This window comes from Ochotona curzoniae, unplaced genomic scaffold (genome assembly GCF_017591425.1).
Source record: "Ochotona curzoniae isolate NIBS_2020 unplaced genomic scaffold, NIBS_Ocur_1.0 scaffold_4506, whole genome shotgun sequence".
In the NCBI taxonomy this organism is placed as follows: domain Eukaryota; kingdom Metazoa; phylum Chordata; class Mammalia; order Lagomorpha; family Ochotonidae; genus Ochotona; species Ochotona curzoniae.
Window position 1 is genome coordinate 40,088,754 of NW_024467119.1, and position 27,753 is coordinate 40,116,506.

A 27,753-nucleotide genomic window follows, 5' to 3' on the forward strand; every position below is an offset into this window, starting at 1 on the left:
GTCTCCCACGCAGGTGCAGGGTCCCAAAGCTTTGGGCCGTCCTCGACTGCTTTCCCAGGCCACAGGCAGGGAGCTGGAAGGGAAGTGGGGCTGCTGGGATAGAACCGGCGCCCATATGGGATCCCGGGCATGCAAGGCGAGGACCTTTAACCACTTGTGCCACCGCGCCGGGCCCTCTGCCCTGAAATGTTACAGATGACTCCCTGGTACAGCAAGATTTCTCCAGGGGTGCCCTTTCATAGGACTAATCCGGAGCACGTGGTGGATGCTCCAAGGGCGGGGAATGCACTCCAGCCACAGAAAAGGAAAGGTGCTGCCCTCTTGGCCTTCATTTCAACTTTTAGGAATTCTTGTTCCTTTCTTTTAGAAATTAAAAACTTTTTTTCTCTAGTAAGAATTTTCACATGAAAATGCTACTTCCTACTCCTATTCTCTGATTTAGCTCTTTGGAAAAGGGTCTGTTATGCCAGCTGCGTTTTTTTCTGTTTGAATGGATATTTCAGATACCAACAGCAAGGACATTTAATTTGTAGGCCTTAGTCCAAGATGATCCTGACTATAGAATGAACTAAACTTTTCTAGTCTCAAAGAAATGTCTGGATTGTCTTCTTTTCTGAACTGTTAACACTTTGCTCACAACTTGGTAGTGATAGATGCTGACAATGTAGCTTAGGTTTTTTTTCCGATTCTCAACATGTCAAGGCGCACATTTCTGAAAACTGCCCAGGGGACACTAGTAGTGTGATTTCACCACTGCGTAAAGCACTTTATCATTGCTCTTCTTCCTGTTGAAATTTTTTCTCCAACAACTTCTTCTTTTCTTCTAGTTCCAAATAATTTCTATTTCAATGTCCCTCCCCCCTTTTAAAATCATTTTTAGTGGCGTTTTCTCTCAATAATCACATTACGTAGATTATCCTTGATTCTTCCAATGACAGAACAGGATGGTATGGTTTCAAAACTGCTAAGCACTACCTTCTGTTCTATGATTCTCCACTAAAATGGAAGCAAAGTGTCTACCATGGAGCCCTTTTAAGAAGCAAGGTCTATTATTTTTACACCTGTGTGCTCAGTGCGTGGCACTGCATCTTGTATCAGCAAGTAATACTAAACTCATTTTAAATGCAGTAGCAAATAATGCAAACACAAAGAGCAACATTCTGTTGTAAGTCTTGAAGAGGATAAAAGTAATAGTTTGTGATATTCAGTGACCCATGGTGAATTAGGTGCCACGGAAAATAATATCTTTTCCTTTACATATAGGTGCAGTGTGAAACTGCAATCCTACTAATATCAATAATTGTTGGGAAAAAAATGGAAGCAGATGATTTCAGTTCACACTGAAAGCCAGGAAAAAAAATCCCAAAGTAAGAAATGGATAATGTTAGGTTCTGAAGTATTGAAATATTTTAGAGTAGTATTTGTCAATAGAGGATTTGTTACACAAGCTTGGTTCCAGGTAACTCACTTTCACTTCTTAGTGCAGGCAGGGGAGTGGGTGGAATGGTTGTAAAGATATGTGCAACAGTAGAAACAGAAAACAAAGTCATTTCCTCAGGCCATTTTCAATCTAATTGAAAAGGAAAATTCAGCACGTCTGTTCAGTCACTGGAGAACAGGAGCAACTCTGCAATGCCAACAGCCCTGCAGGAGGGAGCATGAAAGAACTGACACAACCCCCAATTAGCTGTGAGATATTGCTCTATAGGGATCCAGTAAGCTCATGGTAAACAGAATTAAATATGCTTTAACGTGTTTATTTACAAAGATCTTCCTTATAGAAAAATCTTCACTCGTTTTATCATTCAAGTTAATATGCTAGTTTCTTATCACTGTTATTTCCAATTACCACCATTTAGTAGCTTCTGTCATCCCATAGTTCCGGAGGTCAGAGATCCCAAATCAGTCTCAGTAGGTCAGAAATCAAGGGGCCAGCAGGCTTATTCCTTGTAGATGCTCTGCATATAAATCTGTTTCCTTAGCTTTCCTGGTTTCAGAAGCCACTTGCCTTAGGAACTTTTCCTCCATCGGAAAAGCATGTTACTCCAAGCTCTGCTTCCTTATCATACCTCCTTTCAGATTCACTTGCCTCCAAATCCCAGGGGAATATTACAGGATCCAAAAATACAGATCCTGCCATTAAGAAGAAAGTTGTCCAAATAGTAAATAGCTGTGACAATGCAAATAATTTTCCTTTTACAAGGCCTTGTTATTTCAGCAAAGAAGTGGTTTTATTCTTCAGATAGTTTGAGACTCTCCAAAAATCAATGCAACAGCATGAACAGAAGCATCCAGTCTACAAAAGGCATAAAGACTCAGCCCTGGCAGCTGGTGCAAGGCGTCAGTGACCAACTTGAGCTCTCCACTTATTGGAACATAAGATCGGTGTGAGGCTCTTACAGTCTACAGAGAATGGAGTAATGATATCGAGGTTGTCAATATGGTGCTGAAAGAAAAAGTACAAAGGAAGAAACCAAACATTAGATATACTGAGAAACAAGAAGCCAACTGTGGCTAGCATTTTCTGCCATGCTGTAACTGATGTAAAATAAGAAACGAGTGATTACACACTGCTGCAGGGATTCTGAGTGAAAAAGCCTCTCAGTGTGAGAATTACTAAGTGCCTCTTCCCTGGAAACAAATGTGAACCCAAGATGTAACCCAATATTTCAGAGAGTACCATCTCCTTAAGGGAGAAGGCAGGGGGTAGAACAAAGTCATGTCTGATTAAATATGTGCTTGATACTGAGAAACAAGACCAAAATGAGTTAGTCTTGCTAAGATATATTTTCGTAGATGCTTGAAGTCAAAATACAAATAAGACTTAGGTTACCAAATGTGTGTGTGTGTGTGTGTGTGTGTGTGTGTGTGTGTGTGTGTGCGCGCGTGCGCGCTCGCCAATATCTGCATCTTCCAGCAAGTAGTGCCAAAACTGCAATGAATAGTGAATGCAGTTCATGGCCATTTTAAGGGTACTAATGTTTAGTTCATCGGGATTATGAAGTGCTTGGAAAGCAGTTTCTCCATATAGAATTCCCGCTTTACATGCAGTTTTACTTTTTATGGTTTTAGTTATCTATGGTCAACAATGATCCAAAAATGTTAAACGGAAAATTCCATAAATAAGAGAGACCATATTCACATAACTTTGATTGCAGTGCATTATAATCAGTAGTAGTTATTGTTAGTAGTATTTCACTATGCTTAATTATAAACTTTGTGGCAGGTATGCATATATAGGATTAAGGCATAGTATACACACATAGTATTTAGTATTAGGCACGGTTTCCTGTGGGAGTACTGGAATTTATCATCCATAAATAAGGAAAAATTTTATTGTATGTATGCGTGCATGAGTGTATAAACTTGGCTACGATGTCCACATAATCTTTACTGGGATTTATGTATCAACTTAAAAGCAAGAGGATGGACATAATCCAAAATGGATGATAAGGAATCAGATGTAAATCATTTAGAATCCAGACTCCTCATTTGTAAAATATAAAGCTTTGTTGTTTTCTAGAAACAAACAAATGTTGCAGAAGTCATACAAAGTGCTGGCACATAGAATAGCATTCTAAAGTCAACCAGCATAGCCATCAACAGCAATAGGAATAAATTTTAAAAATACATAAGAGTGTGTGTGTGAGTGTGTGTGAGTGTGTGTGTGTGTGAGAATGAGGAGTACCCATTAGCTTATAGGTTTTCAACAAACTGTCCTCTCATTTAGATCCATTACCTACAAACTAAAAGGAGCTAAAATGATTTTTACAGTTTAATGGGTACTTTTTTAAAAATTTTCTAACAAAATCTTTATTTTTCATTAAAAAAACCCACATTTTAAAATGCATTTTGCTTTCATTCTCCATTCTCCAAGAACTTATTGACATTTAATGGTAGAAATGAACACCTAAAAAGGTACTATATTTTGTGTAGGTATTAAGAATCTTATTTTCAATATATATTTTGGGAGACAGTGTCATAATATGTAGTAACTGGCAGAGACTGGAGTATAATTCTTCCCAGTTCCTCATTTAGATGCAGTGTGCGAGGTGCAGAAATATGACGAGTTGTTCTGGTCGTCCAGTGAGGTGCAGTCGGGATGACCACGTCTGATGTGCATGCCAGGGTTTCGTGCGCTCCACAGAGACGGAAGCTGAACGTTGCCTTTACTGACACATTTTTATGAGCATGGATGGATGCCTTTGGCGATTAGGATGCATGATTGAAAGCATAAGCTGGAGTGTTTGTGGACAGCAAAGTAGCTGTTGTCAGGAATATGTCCACAAGCAAACACGCCAATCAGGACATAATGAGTTTACCTAAGAAGAACCATGCTATTCTAAGAAATGCATTTCTGAAAATATTGACGGAAAGTCTATACTTACATTGGAATCCAAGTCTTTTGTTCTGTTATTTGAAATGCAGAAATAACTTTATGAGGAGGTCAAAGGAGCAATCAGCGGGTTACAGTATCTGAAACAGTCAGCCAAACCTTCTGACCCTTCATACATTCTCATCCTAGTTTTCCATTCTAAAGGTCTATGAAGGAGATGAGTTATGTGAAAAAGTTAACATTTTCATAGACATTTGCTATTTATACTGATCCTAAAAAAGGTTTTGTAAGAGACACAGTTGCTGAGCAAGCAGGTTTTTGTTATTGTTATTTTATTTGAGGTTTCCTTTATAAAAAGGGAGACAGAGTCATTTAAACCATGCATTACCACACCTTCAAGCTGATTTTCAAAAAGATCTTCCACTCCAGCAGGTAAATTACTAGTTTAGAGAACCTTGGGAGAAGGAAGGCCATTTATTTCAAGGCTGTGAAACAACCTCACTTGGCACACTTACACCAACATACACACTCACACACTCACACGCATATTTGAAGGGATGGCCCCATTACAGTTTTTGCTTACTAGGCCTATTTCTGAATTGGAGTAAGAACGAGAGATAAATCTATGGGAGTTAAAATTCCCTTTATAATTTGTGAATCTAGCTTAGAAAGTCTGGACAAAATGATGATTTTATCTCCTCTGACATTCCCTTTCTAGGCCCATATCTTTTATTCCTTCTTGACCAAACATCCTCCTTTGGTGGCCCTTGGCCCTCTCTTCCTGGAAGTGGAGGTCCTAAGTAATGCCTAGAATGACACCCGAAGTTTAGGAGTAGCACAGGCCTACAGAGAGCCTTGGCAGAATAGCTGAGGGAGCCAGGGCCAGAGAGGAGTAGGAGAAACCCAAGAAGGAGGATGTCAGAAAAAGGATGTGAGGGCAAGCCCCCGCCTAGCAGTTTCACTTCCTCAGGGCGCCCAGCAAAGCAGAGCCCTGGGCTTGCTGCTGGAGCCTTTGGGCTGTGTTTCCGCAGAACTTGGTCGCGGCCCCTCCTGGTGGGAAACCAAAGCAAGAGTGGTTACTAAAGTTTGCGGAGAATTCAGGCAGGGCACAGGAGGCAGCGCTGCTCCGCACATCCCTTGACTGTGACCTCTGCAATGCTGCCGGCTGCACGGAGTAAGGTGCACGCGAGCCGCGAAGTGCCCCTTTGCAGCCCAGAGCTCTCAGGTGGGTGCCCACGGGTTGAGAGAAGCTGGCTGGGAAGCGGGCAGCCCTGGGGCTTGCAGAGACAAAGTGCTATCACTAGACTAACTATTCCCGGACCACCAAGTCCAGGGAGCCTCTGTGACTAGTGCACCTGGAGTGCACTTTCTTCCCTCTACTGGCCAGGCAGCTCAATGGTTCCTTTTTTTCTAGGCCTCTTGATGGGAAAACTGGAAACCCCTGTGTGGGAGCAAGCTTTGAGTTCTACTCTGGCTCCTATTATTCTGAGGAGCTGGAAATTTCCTGAAGTACTGGGACAGTGTGAAGGCATGCAATCGCATTGAAACATGTTTGAAGTTGTACATGTGCGTTTTACCAAACCCTTAGAATGCTAGTTTAGGACACTCACGCTGGAGTGCCTGGGTTTAAGTCCTTGATCTGGCTCCTGGCTCTAACTGCTAATGTGAACCAAAGGGGCCTGCGAGCGATGGCCCAGGGAGCCGGGCTTTGGGAGACTGGTTCCCAGCTTCTCTGCCTCTAAAGTGACTAAATAAGAATAAAGTTATACACAAAATTTTGTGAGCATGTCACACAACCATGCCTTTAAAACCTCGTGGTTCCCCTGCCTGGCTTATTGTCGCCCAGCCTGGTAGTCTAGCTGGAGAACCACTGTGTCAGACTTGCGAGTCACTGTGCAGTGCAGAATCCCAGGCTCTGCGTTCCATTCTTCGTTAACTGGAAAAAAGGACAGCAGTCGGTTTGGAAGAGTTAATACATTGATTTACGTATTCAGAGAGATGTTAAGGCAGTTCTGTTTAGTTCTTTCCCAAGCAGAAAAACGCTTTGAAAACTGGAGTGAAGTCTTGTCTATTTTGGTGACAAAAAATTTGAAATCTCTGTCTATCATAGGTTTTTCCCAGACTTTTCAAGTGCACTTACAAATCACATGATTCTAAAACTGTTCACTTGAGTATTAAAATTACTGGGGATGCTCATAGCAAGAAATGCAAAAATAAAAAATGCGCTTTGAATAAACTCTTAATTTGTTAATAGAATTGAATTTTCCTAACCTCTTAGCATATTTAAGGTAAGATAATTTTGGCTGAAGCTGCTTCCCTTGGATACTGTAATTTTCAGTAAATACATTTAAAAGATTGCTTTCAACTAAATGGGAATCCTATTTTAGCTGATGGAAAACAAGGAAGAACTGAGATGCCATGAAAATTGAATGTGTGAACATCTGACGTATGAGACTTTGGCCTTCCCAGCAACTGATGATGGTCCCCAGGGCTTCAGTGAAGCAGCCTGTGCTAGTGTCCTTAAGGAGATCAGTGGTGCCTCTTCCATCTGTAGAGGCATGCATCTTTGGTGATTTCAGTTTAATTTAGTTCAATAGCATGGAGTACAATTTGTTTTAGACTTTGGAATTTAGCATTTTAGCCAGAAAACAGCTTCTACTTCTCTTTATAGTTAATACTTCTCATATCAGGATGCCAATAACAGCACATATACAGTGTGATAAAAATTAACTCTAGGTCATTCTTATTTTTTTTAAGGCATTTTCTCTTATCTCCTTTGGTCCTTTTTGACCCAATATTAATCACTAATGTTATTTCTTTTTTGAGTAAGGCAGTAAAAACATTCTCAGAATGAATTCTCAGTTTGACACTTGCTCATACCCAACTCTTTGGAAGGGATAGTCCTCAGTTTGTTGACTTTTACAATCTCAGTCTGCTTGCTCTTTAATGGGAAACATTTCAGGGAGATGTCTCCCTCGGCTTTGGGCAGTGGCGTGCTTCTTCCGCAGTGAAGAAGGCATGTTAGGGAGCAGTCAGTCCAGCTGTTTAATGTAAGAGAAAGCACATCTGGTGGGGCATTTGCAGATAGTTCCATAAGTAGTAAATGTTAAAGATCATACAATCAAAGCCCACCCTACCTAAGCTGTGCAGTAGGAAGTATGTGAAAAATTTTATTTCTGAGAGTAGGTGACTGACTTGTAATGGCACCATCTGTACACACTATCATTAGAAAAACCTATCTACCACTGAGTACCCACTTGTCGTTTAGCAGAAGCAGCAGAAGTGCTACATCCAGTCCCGAAACAAAGTAAGTGTTATGTACAGTGCTCAAACACTACACTTAGAATGTGGTTTTAGGTTTATGTTTAACTAGATACTGTCACAGAGTACTGGTTGTGAATCCAATTAAGTAAAAATATATGTGCAAAAGTAAATGTCTAACAGTTGTGGAATACTTCAAAGTACAATGGAGCTATTTTTACTTAAATATTTAAAGCTGTATTAAAACACCCAATGTAAGTTAGAACCCTTATTCCTATCAAATATCCTTATGCAAAATGCATTACACATTAAAAAAATTAAGTGGTACTAATTACCTGTTATAACTGCTTTCTGTGACTTTCCTCATTAATGTTAGACTATCTAAAATAATTTTGGAGCTAGCTATGAAACAAAAAATAGGAAGGTTGGGCCTTACTGACATTATTTAAAAAGTAAGTTTTCCTTTGGCTTTGAACTTTATTTTCTGCTTTAAATATCAATAATGCTGCCTGTTTTACCACAGATGTTGAGATAGCCCAGGCAGTGACAATATAAGGTACTGTATAGAATTGCACTCCTCTTTTATCTGTTTTGTACACTGAAAAAAAAAATGAGCCTTTAAAAAATTTACCAGTGGATAGAAAATGTTTGTTGTTTCTAAGTGTTCTACACTGAGGTAATCCAGAAAGGCAACTTCCTTTGCAGTCATGAAGAGTAATTCATCAATGCCTTGTGGTCTTTTCAAGATTTCCTTTGTATCTGGTTTATTAAAATAACAGGTTTTATTACACTCTGTGTCATATTTTCCTTTCTTTTAAGTCTCTTTGCCACTTTTCCATTAGCAGTTCCTTTACTTCATTTTTTATATGTGTTCCAAATTATAAAAACAGAATGTACAAGAACAGTTCTCTGACTTGGAATTCTGTTTGCTACCCACCTTATTAGTTATGTCTGATCAGTACTGAAGATAAGTCCTCATGCTCTGGTCAGAATCAATATTCTTATTCCTTTTCACAGTTAACTGTCAAAGGAACAAAACAGTGTGAAGCACAACTGAGAGCGTGGCTTTCTTTTTATGGATACCATTTACTGTGAGTTATCCGGAGAAGCAAGAGCACTAGAGAACAGTCCCTAACTCGGATCAAGAGGTTATATTATTCAGGAGAATTATATCAAAGGATGTGATAATTCATTGTGTTCTTTCATTTATGAAAGCTTTTCTGAGCTTTTGAAACTAGAACTTCTGAGTCACATTTTTAGGGAGTGTGGAGAAACACCAAGTGTATGATTCTGCAAACCACTGGAATAGTAAAGTAAACTGGATTGTGTTACTGTTTAGAAAAGTCCCTTAGGTTTATACAGTTTCCATTGGTTGATCACATTTTATTTAGGTTTAACAGGTTAATGAAGTTAACATTTTAGTAGTTAAATGTATTTTTAGTATAGTTACTGGATTATTAAGTACTTGGGAGAAATTGAGTGGATAAAATTGAGGCAAACATCTAATTTCAGGTAATTTTCTTAATTCTCTCATTGATTTTTCAATAGAAACGTAGAACTTTTGTTACTCCAAGGTTGGAGACCTTGCCTTTAGTGCTTAATGTCAATCCATATCCATATAGAATGGACAAATCCATGTAAGCCACTCAAATTCTCAGAAATAGTCACTTAGGTCAAGAATAGGCTCTTGATTCAAAGATAGCCAGTCCATTGACTACTTACTAGCCAATCACAAGTTGTATTTGGAGTTATACATATTTGCTATAATCAACAAAGATCTTCTTGTTTATTAAAGCACAAAGGTGGAGTTACAGAGAGATGGAGAGACAGATATTTTCCATACTCTGATTTGCCCCTAAGGTGGCCACCATGACCACTGCTGGGCCAGGCTGAAACTAGGAAATTCATTTGGGTTTCCCAACGGGGTGGCACTGACCCACACGCTTGACACGTCTTCCACTTTTTTCCCGAGGCCTTTAGCAGGTAGCTGGATCGGAACTGGAAGAGGCCGTGTATTGTCTAGCACCAGTATGGAATACTGGAGTCACGGTTAGCAAAATGACCCACTGTACCGCAAAGCTAATTCCTCCCTGCAGTTATTTGTAAGTCTGCCGACTTAAGTCTCTCAAGTTGGTGAGGAAATAATTCATTAAAGGTGTAATATTATTGGAATTAAACAATGTCACAAGGTTTTAGATTTAAACTTTGTCTTTAAAAAATTATAATAGTATTTTCCATGGTTTAATAAGATGTTGTTTACACAAAAATGTATACATAGTGTTTCAAGTAGATTTAAAATGTATTTAAATTGAGAAATATGAATAAGAATGGTTTTGACATTTAACGTAGAAAAAGAGGAAGCAGGGTTGTAAGTGTAGCATAACTTACCAGCTATTATTTCAATTCCCCTGATGTATGAAGAAAAATGGTGTCATTGACAGGACAATCTGAAAATATTTTAGATATTATCAGTGGATTAATGCCAATATGAATTGTGCTGTAGTTCAGAGGTTATTAGTCCTTGACCAACACATTGTTTTTCTGTAATACAGTAGAAAGGATAACATCCTCATGAAGTTACAGGTGATATACCACATTTGAAAATAAATGAGAATCTGTTGAGTTTTGCTAATCTGCATAAATAATGTTCAGGCATTATCAAATAAGGGTAATGATGCAAATAAAGGAGTGAGACAAAGAATGAAAATTTTTTCAGCCTTTAACACAAAGTTACAGAATGAGTAAGTGAAAGTTGCAGAAGAAACTGAAAAATAATATAATTCTAACTTACATCACTCTATGAAAAGTGTCCCATAATGGATAGCTTTGGATGAGTTTTTAAGCAGAGGAATGCCGTCATTCATTGGATACTGTTTTTCTTAGTATAAAAGAACTACTATTGGAATAATGGGTTGAAAGGGAACAGCCATGGAAGTTGGTAAATACATAGGAATTAACTGACAGTTAAATAAAGGGAGACCAGACAAATTTACTACGACATATTACTTATAAACTTTTATAATGTGATATATATGGGGTTTAGGGAAGAAGGAGAAGTGAATCATAACCCTCAGTGCAGCATGGAAAGCTGTGAGGACCTTGAAGGACATTCACTTCATGGCAATGGATTCAAAAAGTAGGACAAAACCTTTTGAATCCCTTTTTGTTTATGCATGAGAGAACAGTTTTCAGTTTGTGATATGTTGCATTGGAAGACTCTGATGACTCTTCAGGCTGAGATGCCAGGCAGCATAGCAACAGGACCAGATGTTAGAAAGGTTGTTTAGGCTGGAGCAAAAAATTGGAAAAATAATTAAGATAACACAGAACGTAGTTTATTTTAGAAGGAAAAGATGAGTGAAGATAGAAATCCAGGAGATGAAGGCATATTAGTCATGGCTGACAGAGAACCGTCCCAATATAATCAGGAATGGCTAAAATGAGCAAGAAAAACAAATATTAAGCGGCAAGAGTATAAAATAGACCATTTTGGGAAGGTAGGAGTGGTGATGTTTCAGTCCATCATGTAAATTGAAAACAGAGAATCAGTCAATTTAATTAGGTGTCACGAAGCTCACAAATAACTTCACCGGAAGTTGGCTCGATGCTGCGAGAGCCAGGGATGCCAGCAAGAGTGAAGGTGAATGTGATGTGGATGTTGGGTAGACAGTCCTGACAGTGCGGCTAAGAAGAAGCTGAGGGGGAGGAGAGGGTTCTGCTTTAATTATTGTCTGAAATAAATCAGTGTGATAAAATAATTTAAATGTGCTCAAAAGCTGATCACATGCACAACAAAAAGATTTTTTTTTCCTGTGAAAGCTTTTAGGAAAGTTTCATAATTTCTATTTAGAACTCATTTTAATGTACAGAGTTTTCATAAACAGTCATGTGTCACGTAATGATGGTTTGGTTAATGGTAAACTGCATTTATGGTCATGTTCCTGTAAGGAAATCACCTAAAGATGCTGCACTTTTTTCCGTTTCTGTGATTATACTCTATGATATTTGTGTAGTGATGCTCATTTAGTCTCTCAGCATTGCACCTGCCACATGCTATCCTTATGCTTATGCCACATATGATCCTGTCTGTCTCACCTTTGTCCTTTCTTTTTCTTCCATGTTTCTGGAGTCCAACTTCCTACTTCCTTCCTTCCTTTTTTTTTTTTTTGGCTATGTACTTTTTAAAAAAGATTTATTTATTTTTATTACAAAGTCAGATCTACAGAGAGGAGAAGAGACAGAGAGGAAGATCTTCCATCCAATGATTCACTCCCCAAATGAGCGCAATGGCTGGTACTGTGCTTATCCGAAGCCAGGAGCCAGGAACTTCTTCCAGGTCTCCCATGCGGGTACAGGGTCCTAAGGCTTTGGGCCATCCTCAACTGACTGCTTTCCCAGGCCACAAGCAGGAGGCTGGATGGGAAGTGGAGCTGTCAGGATAGAGACAGTGCCCGTGTGGGATCCTGGGGTGTTCAAAGCAAGGACTTTTAGCTACTACGCCACGGCGCAGGGCTCCTGGCCGTGCACTTTTAAAGGGAAATAAGTATCTCATGACTGTATTCTTGTGAGAAAACCTTGGTTTAATCATTCTTGTTTTAAAGCCTCACCTTTTACTTAAATTGGAATTGATGCATTATCAACACAGCTCCACATTTTCATTTGTGTGAATTCTTTGGAGCAGTTCTTTTCCTATCGGTCACTTGCTAGAAATCATTTCTAATATATATTTATCTACCCATACTTTTTCAGTATAAATCTGAGAGATCAAATATAGGTAGATAAAAACACAAGTTGGTAAAATTATTAACTCAAGCAATTCTTATTATATATTCGTTGATTCAGAATGAGTTTGGTATTTAAAATAGTAAGCTCAAAATTGCTTTTTGTATTGATGATGTGTTGAAATGACAGCAGTTAAATCATTAAATTAACTATATCATTAATTTAATCTTTTTATTTTAATAAAAACTCCAGTGAACGTCATATTTCCTCAAGTGGTTCAGGGTTCATTTCTCCATTCCTGCCCACCACAGGAGACAGATTCCCAGTGATAATTTATAATTTTAATTAGCATCTCTCTTGAAGAGTATTTTTCAGGTATGCCTTTGGACCTAGGATTATTATCTTCTGTATACTACATATCCATATAATTTATTAATATTTGTGTTGTAACTTACCATTCAATTCAAAATGAAAAATGAAAAATAAAAAATATATGAAAGTCACATTGCATAGTGAGGAATTGAAATGCTTAAAGTATCACAAATATTTTAATTTTATTTTTTGTTTAATGCTTTTTATTACAATATTTGTTGTTGTTATTTGATATTTTTCAACACTCATTTTATCACGTGTGTTTCTCCTTTATAGCTCCTGTTCCATTTTGGCTGAAAGAGTCTTATCAACCCGTACATTATACTTGTAGTTAAATTTCTTTGTTTTTCTGAGATTTAAATTTTACAGTTTGTAGCTTGGGTACTTGGAATTTACTTTGCTGCCAGAATAGGGAATTAAGCTTAACTTTAAGCATGACTGATTGAGAAGATAGCACTTATTAAATGAAGCACACTCTGCCCACTGAATTAAAATCCAACCTTTGCCCCATATAGTAAGCTCTCATGCATTTGGAAGACTGTCCTGAATTGCTTTTGTTCTATTCTGATCTGTTGATATGTTTGCTTATTCCCAAACCAGCATCTGTTAAGGGAAGTTCTCTCAAAAACCTTGTCTATAATTGTCTTAGCTATCATTACATATTTATTTTCTCCAGTTTTTTTCCACTTGTATTTAAAAATTGTGTCACCTGGTGATGGAGTGAGGATGGGCGAGGTGGCATTATTGCAGGAGTTAAGTCATCGCTTGTGATACCATAATTTAGTATCAGACTGCAAGTCAGCTTCCAGCTACTTTGCTTTCATTCACATTCTGGTAATGCAGTTCGGAAGGCAACAGAAGATGGTTCAAATCCTTGGCCACCTGCCACCCATGTGGAAAGCCGGAATAAAATAGCCGGAGAATGAGAAAGGCAACGAAAAAGTTGTTGAAACTTGCAACACATTGATTTAGAGCTATCAAGAATTACTACATCCTGACCATCTCCTTTTTGACAGTTCTGAACCATTTCTTTTCATTGGAAATTAATTTTACTTTTGTATTCTTTAGGGGAGAACTAACTTTGATATGCTAGTAAATTTTCCCTAGGATTAATTTGAGTAGGAAAGTTCTAGGACTAGAAAGTAACTTGCTTTAATTAAATCAGATGACAAATTTGGAAACGTTCCATTCACTTCTCTTACAACCACAGGAGTTTGCACTTTTCCAGAGTGGTCCTATGAATGAATCGTGTAAGATATTGCTTTACATATTAAATAGCTTTCCATGAAACATTTTGTCCAAAAACTCATCCTGTTGATTTTAAATAGAAAATTTTAACCTCTGCATTTAAATTATTGAAAGAAAATGCATTTCATTAGTTAATATTAAACTATATAAGATATTAAAATCACTATAACATGTAGGTCATTAGGAAGCATTGTAATTATAAAAAGAAGAAAGCAACATTTCTTCTAGTTAATTTCTGAGGACCCTTTCACTCTGAAATAAGTAATTAACATACATTACATTCATGAGTTTGCTTAGAAATTGTAGAGAATTCTGGGCCTGGCGGTGTGGCCTAGTGGTTAAAGTCCTAGCCTTGAACACGCCCAGGATCCCATATGGGCACCGGTTCTAATCCCGGCAGCTCCACTTCCCATCCAGCTCCACTTCCCATCCAGCTCCCCCTGCTTGTGCCCTGGGAGAGCAGTCGAGGATAGCCCATATGGGGTACCTGGAAGAAGTTCCTGGCTCCTGGCTTTGGATCAGCATAGCATCGGCCATTGCGCTCACTTGGGGAATGAATTATTGGACAGAAGATCTTTCTCTCTGTCTCTCCTCCTCTCTGTAGATCTGACTTTTCAATAAATAAATTTTTAATTTAATAAATTATTTAATAAAATAAATAATTATTTAATAAATCTTAAAAAAAAGAAATTCTAGAGAATTCATTACAATATCTGTTGTATTGATAATACTATTTTATTAATGAATTGTTTCTCAAAGTCATTTCCTTATATAATTCCTGTAACAGATGCATCATTTATTGTAAATCCTTAGGTACTCAATCACAAATGTGCTCTATAAATGACATTCTTTAATTTGCAAAACATGGAGAAACACGTGGCAATAGCTGAGTTTCCGTAACTGATGGTCGACATGGCTGTCAAGGGGGACGGGGAGCAGATAAGTGGCCAAAGGCAGCACTACAGAGAGTGTCGGACTTTTCTTTCCTGACAATCAGTACCTGAAGTGCTTGAATTTAAACTGCCATGCCTTTATTCTTTGGGTATGTTTTAGACTAAATAATATTCTGCAACATATATGTTTCTTGGAAAGTTTCCAGTGAATATGCACATTTAAGTATTCTTGTGGTCTGAGAAATTCTGTAGTAAAGCAAGCTTTCCTCTGTACTATGTTGTGAATATTTCACACCTGAACTCATGCACAGCTTTAAACTCTAAAGTCATTAAGTAATAGTACTAAGAGTCAGGGCATGCATTCAAATCATAGTGTTCAGGACTATGCTAGTCCACCATTCTGTCTGCTACCTGTTTCATCAGGTATCCTTTTTTCATTGCTTGCCCTACCATTCCCATTTGCTACCCTCACCAGAGGTCAAACCAGTGGACTGTTCAGTATAGGATCTGAACCTCCAAAACTCTGAGGTTTAAAGCCTTGTTTTCTCCTTATAAATGTATTTTCTTTAGGTATTTCATTTAGAGTGACAAAAGCTGAGTACTAAAAATCCATTGTTTCACAAATATGTTTGGCTATGGGGTGTACTGTTATCTCAACATTGGCAAATAAGTTTCTTTGCAAGAATGAGTCACCTCTAGTAAATGGCAAGTAAGTTGTTGAGATGATGGTCTCTGAGAAGACTGAGAACACCGTTTCCCTTGCTGTTGTGCATATCTTGTGGTAAATAAAATTGTGATCTTTTCCTGATAGCCTTGATTTGATCAAATTAGATGGAGAAAAGTTTGAAATGTGAATTGAAATTTTAGACATCATAGAGTAGGAAAAATGGTCTTTGATTGCCCTATGATGGATTCCAGAGATTCAGGTAGGATGATTTGGGGATATGCTTTAGGAGGTAAGAAGAACCAGAAAATGATTAATTTAGGAAAAGTAACATAAATGAAGTAAAACTAGGAACGTACAAAGGAAACTTTAACAAAAGAATATTTGGAATATGAAGATGACGTTGATACTTCAAAAAAGCATGCATGCTTTTAAGTAGATCCAATAATTATACAGGTATTTTCATACAGACTCTGTGAACTGCTACTAAGGCAATGATCATATAACCTATGCAACATACTGCTGTTTCAGTATTAAAATTTTATTAATTGAAACTCTCTAAAAGATGTTTGACAAGTGTCCATTAACATTAAGGAACATGTTGAAAGAAAATTTATGGGCTGTTTAAAATCATCCAATTAAGTCATTGTTGAAATTTTTTTTTTTTGCCTAAAATAATAGTAGATGATATAAATGAAAGAAATTTAGGTAAAGCATGGATCTTACATCTTTTGTGCTGACTAAATAGGTCATGTAGAAAGCAATATTAATGTAACAATGACAGTGTTCAAGAATTTTTTTTAAAGATTTATTTTTATTTTTATTGGAAAGGGGGATATACAGAGAGGAGAGACAGAGAGGAAGATCTTCCGTCCGATGATTCACTCCCCAAGTGAGCGCAATGCCAGTTGATGCTATGCCAATCCAGAGCCAGGAGCCTCTTCCGGGTCTCCCACACGGGTGCAGGGTCCCAGAGCTTTGGGTTGTCTTCGACTGCTTTCCTGGGCCACAGGCAGGGAGCTGGAAGGGAAGCGGGGCTGCTGGGATTAGAACTGGCGCCCATATGGGATCCTGGGTGTGCAAGGCTAGGACCTTAACCACTACGCCATCGCGCCGGGCCCGGATTTTTTTATATATAGATAAAAATAAGACTTTTAGGTAGAAAAAATCCTTTCCAAGACAATAATTAAATCAATAAGAGATAAAATTTAGCTCTATGTGAGTCAAGTATTGTGCAATTGAAATCCAATATCACAAACATTCAAGATTAGTGATTTTTGGTCAGAAGAAAAAAAGACTACCAGAAAGGAAAGGATGATTTTCAACAGATTGTAATTCATAATGGCTTTGTTTTTAAAGTTGTGTTGAAAAGACATTCAGTATAGTAGCTTAAGAAAATTCTTTGAGGAAGATTTAACCGCATCAAGTAGTGTGGGCTTTAGACTAAAAAACATTTTAATATTTGCTAAGAAATTTAAGTGTTAAAATATTTCTGTTCCTATTCAATTTCTTCTTTAAGGAAACATTTGACAGGGAAGTAAATAAAAGTCAAAAGTGTTTACTTGCATTTAAAAATAAGAAATTTTAGATCTGTAAAAAATTTCCTGATTTGGATACAAAGGCCAATGTTTGACCTTTATTGATCCACTTCAATGTAGTTAAAAAATACAATATCAAATACTTCTCCCTTTGCCCCCAAATAACTAGAAAAAATATTTATAGCTGTAAGCATGAGAATATAGCTTTGTAGAACCCCAAATACACAAAACACACAAACATCACTTTACCTGAAAAATGACTCTTCATATTATTACCATCTCTTCTGCTGTAGCTGGACACTTAAGTGAACTTTGGTATTACTAGTTATTGTGCTTTGAAACAGAAACTTACAGAATTTTTGTAGCAGAACAACAAAGACATTTTAGATATAAAAAAGAAAAATGTACTTGGAATAAATTATATTTAGCTGCTTTTGCAAAGATTTTTATTAATTTAATAGAGTGGGTGCCCTTTAAAGTAAATCCTCTCAGTCAGTGCAGGAAAGATACTGCATTGATTAGATGGTACATTAACAGATACTGCTAGATTAATGGTGCAAAGAATGCCACTTGAATAGCTAATAGAGTTTATGGATTGGGATTCAATTCTGAATGTTGTATTTCTAGGAAATTGTGAAAGACATATTTTGGAATATCTTCAAAGTTCCTACATCTACTATTAACCTACACTAGCATTGGCAATCTCTTTTCTTTTTTAAATATTTATTTATTTTTATTGGAAAGTCATATTTACAGAGAGAAGATATAGAGAGAAAGACCTTTCACCCACTGGTTCACTTTCCAAGCGGCCACAAAGGCAGGTGCTGAGCCAATCTGAAGCCAGGAGCCTGGAGCTTCTTCTAGGTTTCCTGCATGGGTACAGGATCCCAACACTTTGGACTACCCTTCACTGCTTTCTCAGGCCACAGACAGGGAGATGGATGGGAAGTGGAGCAGCTGGGATACAAACTGGCACTCACATGGGATCCTGGCACATGCCCTTTGAGGACATTAGTCTCTAGGTTACTCTGCTGGGTCTATTTTCAAACTGGTTTGTAGAATGGCTTCCTTTGTTATGAGAAAAAGATCTTAAAATTCATGGAGCCTTTTACACAAAGTTAATATTAAGATATTTCCCAATATTAAATTAACTTTCAATCTGATAAGATAGTTCAGTTACTTGTACCAATATTTTTTATAATGTTTTAATATAACTTAGAATATTTACCAGTTTAAAATAGAAAAGTATAATTAGGGTCTATAAGCAAGTGAAACTTAATATCCTTTCTATGTATCTGTAAGATTAGCACGTTTTATTTTTTCCATGACAAAGCATGATCATAATTGAAAATATGCAATAAAGACAAAAAGATGTAGAAAGTAAACAGTAATAGACCTGTCCCTCCTGGTCTTCATTTTTCTATATTGCTTGTTTGGCTTTGTAGATTTAATATACTTAATGTTTGCATGTGCACCTTCAAGTTAACATTGACAAGGTTATTTGAGATTGTATTAGTGGTTCAGTTTTGCTCTTTTCCTGTGTAAATCTGTTATACAATATAAAATTAAAAAAAAAAACTAAGACATAGCTGAAATGATTTGTTTTGTAAAAGAATTGACCGTTCTCCATATGGTACTAACATTATCTCAGGAAAAGTAATCTTAGGAAACACTGAACTGTTATTACTAATGTAGAAACACTTTCTTGTAACAGTGAATTGGAAATCAAGTAACCACAAGCTCAACTTCTAGCTGTGTCACTAACTGACCTTTCGGAGGCTGAACAACTTGTGTGAGGCCTAGGAGACATTACCTGTAGTAATGACCACATCAATTACTTATTGGTTCAATATAGTGTTTAAAGTAATGTGTTTTATCTTAAAAGAAAAACACTGTGGAAATGAACATAGCTTTCACTAGGAATTTAGAATTGAGGATGTTGGGTAAGACAGAAGCTTCTATGCTGTTGAGCAGCGATACTCTGTCTACTTGCCCTTCTGCCATTTACATCTGCTTTGCTAGATTCAAGACTTACACAAAAAGGCGCTGCTGCTCCTGGGCTATGTATAAGAGATCTAAAGGGTGGACAAGCTAAATAGCTCTGAAGTGTTACCTTCACCCTAACATCAGAGCACTCAAAAACTGTACGTTTGCCAAGATCTGAATAATTTAGGTGTGAGAACTGGTTAGGTCATGAGCAAAAGCGAAGAGTGTTTTCTGTCCTGATAGGTGTGACTCCTGATGCATGACTGCTGTTCCAGAAAGTTACCACTCATTTCAGAAGGCGATCATGAGTGTGGTCCCTTGAGACAGACCTTAACAAATTTGTTATTCCTATAAGGCCTTCCCCAGTTTTTGAGAGTTCTGTTCTCTTTAAATAAAACTTTTCTTAGGATTGTTTTATAAAACTTGAAAAATATTTCAAAAGAGCATTTTATTTCACCATGAAAAATGGGAAACCATTGCCAAATACTATAAATACAATGCAGCCATACAAAAAGATTGAAAAAAAAATGGTGTTGAAATGATGATACCTAACAGCAGACTGCATTTTCTTGTGGCTCACACTGTCTTTGATAGTGTGACTTCTTGACAACACAAGAGCTCTAATCAGATAATTTGGGGAAGATTTATTTATTTTTATTGGAAAGGCAGATATACAGAGAGGAGGAGAGACAGAGAGGAAGATCTTCCGTCCGATGGTTCACTCCCTAAGCGACTGCAATGGCTGTAGCTGAGTCAATCAGAAGCCAGGAGCTAGGAGCTTCTTCTGGGTCTCCCATGCGGGTGCAGGGTCCCAAAGCTTTGGGCCATCCTCACCTGTTTTCCCAGACCACAGGCAGAGAGCTGGATGGGAAGCAGGACTGCTGGGATTAGAACCAGCGCCCATATGGGATCCTGGCACATTCAAGGTAAGGACTTTAACCACTATGCTATCACGCTGGGTCTGGGGCTGATTGTTTTTCTCTATGACTTCTTGACACAGGAGTTTACATGTGACCCACTGGAAACTAAAGTTTATCCAAAGAACATTTCACTTTTCAGAAGTTTAAAAACAAATTCTTCTTTAGCACTGACAGGTGTAGGGCATTATGCTCAATACATACTGTATGTTCTTTAATTCTCACAGCAGTAGATTTCACAGATGGTGTTATCCTGTGTTCCACCTGTGGGAACCAGGCACAAAGCGCTTACTCATTTGCTTCAGGCGTTACAGATAATTACTCACGGAGCTGGATTTTAGTCCAGGATATCCTGAATCCGAAGCCTGGCCTCTTCTTCAGTCTAGGTCTCTCAAACAAGCCCAATTCATTTTTACAGAAGTCTATATCTACATTGATATCATAAATTCTTCCCATGTGGTACTTACTTTTGTCACAAATAAAATACTAGTTACTTTAATAGAAAAATATGCAACATAAATGATATTTTTACCTGTTTGTAAATTAACATAGATTCTTTAAAACAGAACAGACACTCAAGAGTTTCTTGCTGATGACACTAAAAGTTTATAAAGTTTGCTACTTTCCAGATCTTTGGAGGCAAATGAAATAACAGGAAGTAAAGCACCTACACTGTTTTGCTAGAAACGTATTGTCTTTAGTGATGGTCATTAGCATAATATTAAGTGATCAAGGATGTAACACAGATGTGATTAAAATAATTGTCAAAATATTATATAAACAGTATTTATTTTTTATTTTTTAATCCATCTGGTGCTTTGGATGCTCAAAGGAATTTTCAACCCCGTGCTGACTTCAAATGTACCATTTGCTTTGACCTAAAGGATGATCATTTCAGTGATTAAGTCACTTTTTGGAAAAAGCAGAACATATTATACTTGCTTGAAAGGACATTAGGTGAAGCAGAGAAGGAACTAGAGTGGAAAATGGTAGTCAGGAGTTGTGATAGACAAGCGTGTTCCCTCCCAGAGTGCTCATGTCGCAATCCCGGACCTTTGATTACTCAAGTTACTTGCAAAGGGAGGCTGCAGATGAACTTAATATCACTAATCAGCTCAGGTGGGCCCAATGTACTCACAAGAATCGGTTTTAAGTGGAAGAAAGAGGCAGGAGCCAGGCCCCACAGAAATGGCTGCATGAAGAGAGGGCTTGGTGTGAAGGCACTGGCTTGAAAACGAGGAACGAGACCATGAGGCGTGAGGCAGGAATGGCTTCAGAAGCTGGACATTACATGTAAGTGGACACCTTCTCAGGGCCTTCAGGAGGAATATGGTGCTGCCAGTACCCTGGTTTTACCCCCCAGTGAGACTCATGTCGAAGGTCTAGCTCCTAGAACCTTGTATTACTGTGAGGACACTAACTTGCAGTAATTTGCTATGGCAACATCAGGAAACAAATGCAGTTTTTTAAAGGCAAGTGGACTCTGAAAACTAGTGCACGGAGGAGAGATAGGACTATAGCCATCAGCCATCCATGCAGCATTGGTGTAGCTTAAAAATAATGAAACGGGATGTAACTATGCCTTTTAAAAATGGTTACTTATTTGTTATTGGAAAGGTAGATTTACAAAGAAGAGACAGAAACATCCTCTTCACTGCCCAGATAGTCACAAAGATCAGAGCTGGGTCCATACAAAGGAAGCCAGGAGCCTCTTCCGGGTCTCCCAGCTGGGTCCAGATCCAAAAGCTGCAGACCATCCTCCATTGCACTCCCAGGCTGCAAGCAGGGAACTGAAGAGGAAGTGGAGCAGCCAGGGCATGAACTGGCACACATATGAGATGCTGACCCTTGCAGGTGGAGTATTAGCAAGTTGAGCCATTGCCCCTGCCCTGTAAAACTGCCTTTTGAAAGTGAAAAACATATCAGTGTTCTTCTCAGGTGGTGATATTTGGCAGGCTATTTAATTTTTCATTATTGTGACACACCTGTGCAAATCACGGTTTTGTTTTTTCACAGCTTTACTGGTTTCATAATCCTTGTCAGCAGTGATGCCACTGCTGCAGTGACATTTCATACTAGTACAAATAATGTGAACTGTAGCAGGGTGTTTATTAGCATGAGAGCAAAATGGGATAATTAAAGCACAAAGTTGTTATGAATTTAAGCTAATGTTTGTGGTACTCCACAGCAGTCTTTGGCAAGCTGTAAGGATATGCAGCATTTAGATAACCTTTATTATAATCATCACTGTTGTCCATAGTCAGTGACTGCTGGGAGCCATGCCCTATGCCAGTAAGCTTCCTTTATCTCTATGATCAATTTCTCCACTTTCTTAGTTTTCCCTGTTTTAGAGGGAGGGTGAGTGAGGGGGAGAGATCTTTCATCAGGTAATTCACTCACCAAATGCCCCACAACAGCCAGAGCTGGGCCAGGAGGAAGCCAGCCAGGAATTTCATTTGGATTTCCCAGAGGGATTGCCACTTGGGCCTTCACCTGCTGCCCAGGATAGCAACAGTAGGAAGCTGGTTGCCGACAGATTAGCCGAGACTTAATCCAAGTCCTGCCATATGAGATGTGGGCATCCCGTTAGGACAAATTAACCTGCTGTGCTGTGATGCTCAATTCTCTATATATTTTCAATATAGGAAGTCACTTAAACAAGGTTAAAAGATTATTGGTGATGGAGTAAGAACAATTCTTGAAATGTTTAACTAGCAATCTATGTGTCTTAGTACTAAAAGCCTGTGTGATCCTATTATATAATTCTACTTAGTCATGATGCCTTAAAGGTAAATATATTGTGGGAGAACAGAATTATAAGTATTATCACATCCTTTTCAAAAGGTCAATAATTTGTTCTCCTTTAGTATCTGAGAATGTGAAGGATTTCTTACCAGTGATTGCAAATTATTCAATGAGTCTTTTTGGCTAATGATAAAATTTCCATTGGCGTGTGCTGGTTTGCCATGTGTATCACTCTATAGCATAATGATTAAAATTATTTTTCAGTGGTAATAGATGTGTATTATATACTGTTTGAAGAATATGGAATAATGTTAGAGTGGAATTGTAATTTATAACATTCCTCTACGCTGGAAGCAATTTTGATAAATAGTCTTGAATTGTATATGTATATATGTGAAAGATCTTGCATTACGTTTATGACTTTGTAATTTTAATTTCATTTATTCATGATACATTTTCAATTTTAAATATCAGATCATAAAAGCACAGGTATATTTGCCAAAGGTACTTTAAAAACTTGAGAACTTTCTGATTTACACTAAATTTTTTGTTTTGTACTACTTACATTTTTATTGATACTACCAAGAGAATACTTTTTATGCTAGTCCTTGGTTACATAAGATTACAATATTCTTCAAACAGAACTCTTAGTAACCCATCAAAATAAACTGCTCTGTGTTAAAGTAATTTATGTAAGTTTGTTCTCATAATATTTTGATCCATTTAAATGCAGGAATTTTGCTTTATAACTTTTTCATTGGTTCTGTTAAAATAAGCAATATTTTTTTCAAAAATTATTAGCGATAAAGCCTATATACAAAAGCATATACTTTTAATGATTTTCTTCCCCCAGGAGTTGTTAGGTATTTTAATTAACATTTTAATATTGATGATTTCGGTAAATTATCCCATGGGATTTCAGAAACAACTGATCTGAAAAATCCAAATGATGAGTACAAAGTTAGTCTGTGAATAAAATGTTAAGCTATAATGGAGGTCACAGAAGCATAGGACAATTATCCTATTAAATTCAATTGTGTTGAATGATTAAGAATTTACAAAGAATCAACTGAAGTGTCTGCTTACCCATCTGTCCATCTATTCAGAAGTGTTTGTTTATTTTCAATGTCTATTATTGATCTTTTATAATTCTATATTACTTTAGCATGTAGGAATATGTTAGAATTCAGTGGTAAAATTTTGCGTATCAATTATATATTTACAAACTCTAAGTTTATAGGGAAACATTCAACAATATATTTGGCTAGCTATTTATATATATAAATGTAAATAATTAGATGCTTAGATTCAGCAAATGAACTACTAAAAGCATTTCAGAATAAGTTTAAAACATTCATTTGAATACATTCTTTTTTTTTTTAAAGATTTATTTTTATTATTTTTTTATTGGAAAGGCGGATATACAGAGAGGAGAGACAGAGAGGAAGATCTTCTGTCCGATGATTCACTCCCCAAGTGAGCGCAACGGGCCGATACTATGCCGATCCGAAGCCAGGAGCCTCTTCCGGGTCTCCCACGCGGGTGCAGGTTCCCAAAGCTTTGGGCTGTCCTCGACTGCTTTCCCAGGCCACAGGCAGGGAGCTGGAAGGGAAGCGGGGCTGCCGGGATTAGAACCGGCGCCCATATGGGATCCCGGGCGTGCAAGGCGAGGACGTTTAACCACTTGCGCCACCGCGCCGGGCCCCATTTGAATACATTCTTCACAACACTTAAGTGTGTTACATAATATTAGAATTTGTTTTTTTTAATGTTTTTCTTTTTTCTTTCTTTTTTTTATGCTATAGTTCCTTAAGCTCAGAGATTCCTCTTCCCCACATACCTCTCACTTTCATTCACATTGTCCCTCCTCCTCACTGATTTTCCCTATGTTACTGTAATTGTTAGTCCTTCAAAAATAGTACTGCTACTTATGTGGGTCCCTTACTGTACCAAAGTCCCTCTGCTACTACCTGACATTGTAGGTCTAGATAGTGGTAGAAACTCCAGTGTCCTATTGTCCAGATATATTTAACAGTTTTCATTGGGAGTCTATCTTTTATTTGGGAGTAGAGCTTCAGTTTTTGATGAACAATATCTGTTATATGTTAATGCAAGAAAAGAAAAATATGATATAAACAACTGTGACATTCTGAAATCGCATTTCTTTAAAAGTTCACATTTTAATGAATCTAATGCATAGATTGTCTCACACTGCCAAATGCCAAATATAAAGCAGATATTAATGAAAATGTCAAATGCTAATGTCAAATAAAATTCCCAATATTTCCTCATCTCAGTACAGAAAAATTTAGTGTTCCATAATTTACAAGGTATCAGTAATCAGTAACCATGTTAGTGCCTGAGTTCAGAGTTAATTTTCCTAATTTGATATCTAGTTTGTGAAAACAGATTAGAAAAACAATCTTAATAAAAATTAGTGTAGAATTGAATATTCTTAAAATTAATCACATGTCATGAAATAACCTCAGAAAACATATATGTACTTCTTACAGACTTGAATAAACCTCAATAAGGCATTGTAATTCAAATGTTTAGATACAGAATTTCAAATATTGTGTCTTTTCTGTCATTAGGCATTTTGGCTCTTAATTCACACACAAAAATCACTTTGCTGAATTAAGACAGATTTTGAACATGTTAAATTTTACTGATTGAGTCATTTGTTCACACTTAGTTCCTTAATAAATAATATTATAACCCATTTGGAATTATTCTCCCTTAGGAATGAGTAAAGTCTTTTTTTTTTTTTACATCAGTGAAAGCAGTATTGTGACTATAATCTTTAGATACAGTGTCAAATATTTATCAGTGTACAGAAATCATGCTATAGCATTACTCAAACAAACTTAAAAATTATCCAGATGCTTCTCTACACAACCGTTTTTTCTTGGGCCTCAGTTCTGATAGCTCAGAGTCTACTGAGCTCCAAGGTGAGTCCAGTGGAAAGAGGCCCTTCACCACTGTCAGAGATGAGGGTAGTCCTGACATGGGAGCAATATAGTTGACAGGGTGCTGTGACAGCGTTGAGGCTGGGCCTAGAGCTGCTTGGTGCTTGGGTTACTCGCTGTGCTGTGAGCCTTACTTAGAAGTCCTGTTTGCAGGGCCTATGTAGGCCTCAGCAGGCCTGGGGGAGCATCTGTGGCTGGTAGGAGACACACTTTGTAGGTCTGTTGTTTCCTTTTTTACCAGGAACAGCATCAGACATCAGGATGCTACTTTTTCACTAGTTTTGTCTACATAAAATCCTTCCTACTCTTTGTTTCAGTATGCACGTAGTTTCTAATATGTAGTTTCTTCTAAGGCACATTAAACCCCAATAGGATGTGAATTTTGGCATGAAATTAATGCAGAGTTTTTTTTTTTCTCTAGGTATGTTCTTAATCAGGTGTGTATTTATATGATATGAATATAATTTTGTGCATCATAAATCTTTTGAAAGACTTCAGTGTCAAAGCATTAACCAGCTTCTTGTCACTGTAATTAAATTATGGGTAACCATTTTGGAGTTAGAGGGCATGGAAGGATTTATCACATCTTTGGTTTATATGTTTAGTAGTACAAGTTAAAAAGCATTCATTTGAAGAATCAAATATGCCTCAAGTTCACAGAAAGAGGAAGTGAAATCATCTTGAGTCTCATGCAGTCTTACACTCAGTCTTATTCCACCATGTATACCATCTTGATGATTAGAAAGAAAAGGCGCTTCTGTAGAATGAGAGAGAACGGAGAAGCAAGGGAATACCAACCCAGTTCTCTTTTTCATACCTAGAACTTGAAAATTGGATTTAAGAGAATAATTTCAGTTCAGCTGATCTGTTGCCATATTCTTTGATCACTTGGAAAACCAAGGAAGGGATAGTAATTTTGCTTTACTTCATCAACAATAGTGCCTTCAGTATGGCTTGAAGTTAGCATCAAAGTTGATAGTGACATGTGAATTTAAGTACAACTGTATGGTGTGACTATTGGTGTGATTGGAAAAGTATCAAACATCATTTAATGCTTTTCTAGTTTAAAAGTCTGCTTTTGAGTTAAATTGAGCTAAAATATTTTTCCCAAAATGTTAGTACTTTGAATAATATGAAACATAACATTCATATTAATTTATTTTGACATTTTTACCATTGAATGGAATTTCTACAAACATGAGTTAGAAATGTGGCACATTTGAAATTTATTTTTCAGTAAAACAACTTACGGATTTTATGGGGAGAAAAATTAGGATGCACTATTGAATATTCCTCTTCAAGCTTTGAGTCATCAAGCACTATTAAGAAATGTGTGGACTGGCATAGTAGGGCAATGGGATAAAGCAATTGCCTACAATGCCAGCATCCCAAATGGACATAGGTTCAGAATACAAATTTTCTACTTGTTACCCAAATCGCTGTTAATGTGCCTGGAAAAGCAGAAGAAAATGGCTTCAGTATTTGAGTTTCTACCATCCATGTGGAAAACCCAGAAGGAATTCCTAGCTTCTGGTTTGGGGCTGGCCTAGCTGCAACCATTGCAGCTACATGAATAGCAAAACAGCATTTAGATCTGTTTATCTTCCTCCTTCCCTCCCTCTCACACACACACACACACACACACACTCTCTCTCTCTCTCTCTCTCTCTCTCTCTCTCTCTCTCTCCCCTTCCTCCCTTCCTCCCTCTCTCCTTCTCTCCTTCTTAATTTAAATTTCAAATGAATTGAAAAAAAAAACATGCTAGGCAGTGGTATTATGGCACAGCAAGTTATGCTACTACCTGTAATTCTGGGAATATCATTTGCTTGCTGGTTTAAGTCCTAGATGCCTTACATCTAATCCAGCTTTCTGCAAATACTCCTGGGAAAACAGTGGGAAATGGTCAAAACACTTAGCCCCTACCAGTCATGTGGGAGATCCAAATGGAAGTCTGCGCTCCTGATTTCAATCTGTCCAATTATGAACATTGCAAGCATGTTAGGATGAATAAGCAGATATAAAATCTTTGTCTCCCTGTCTCTCTGCCTGTCCCTCTCTTTGTAATTCTGCCTTTCAAATAAACTGTTAAGAAATAAAATAG

At 37.5% G+C, this 27,753-nt stretch overlaps 1 protein-coding gene across 2 annotated transcripts in view; it reads left to right on the top strand.

Moving 5' to 3' along the window:
• Positions 1–5,315: 5,315 nt before the first annotated feature.
• The window catches only part of BANK1 (B cell scaffold protein with ankyrin repeats 1), a 253,141-nt gene continuing 230,703 nt past the window's right edge, over positions 5,316–27,753 (top strand). For both annotated transcript variants that reach the window (XM_040967018.1, XM_040967019.1), the window contains exon 1: positions 5,316–5,561. In XM_040967018.1, the coding sequence (XP_040822952.1) occupies positions 5,492–5,561 (70 nt within the window). In that variant the 5' untranslated portion in view covers positions 5,316–5,491. The remainder of the gene's footprint in view (positions 5,562–27,753) is intronic.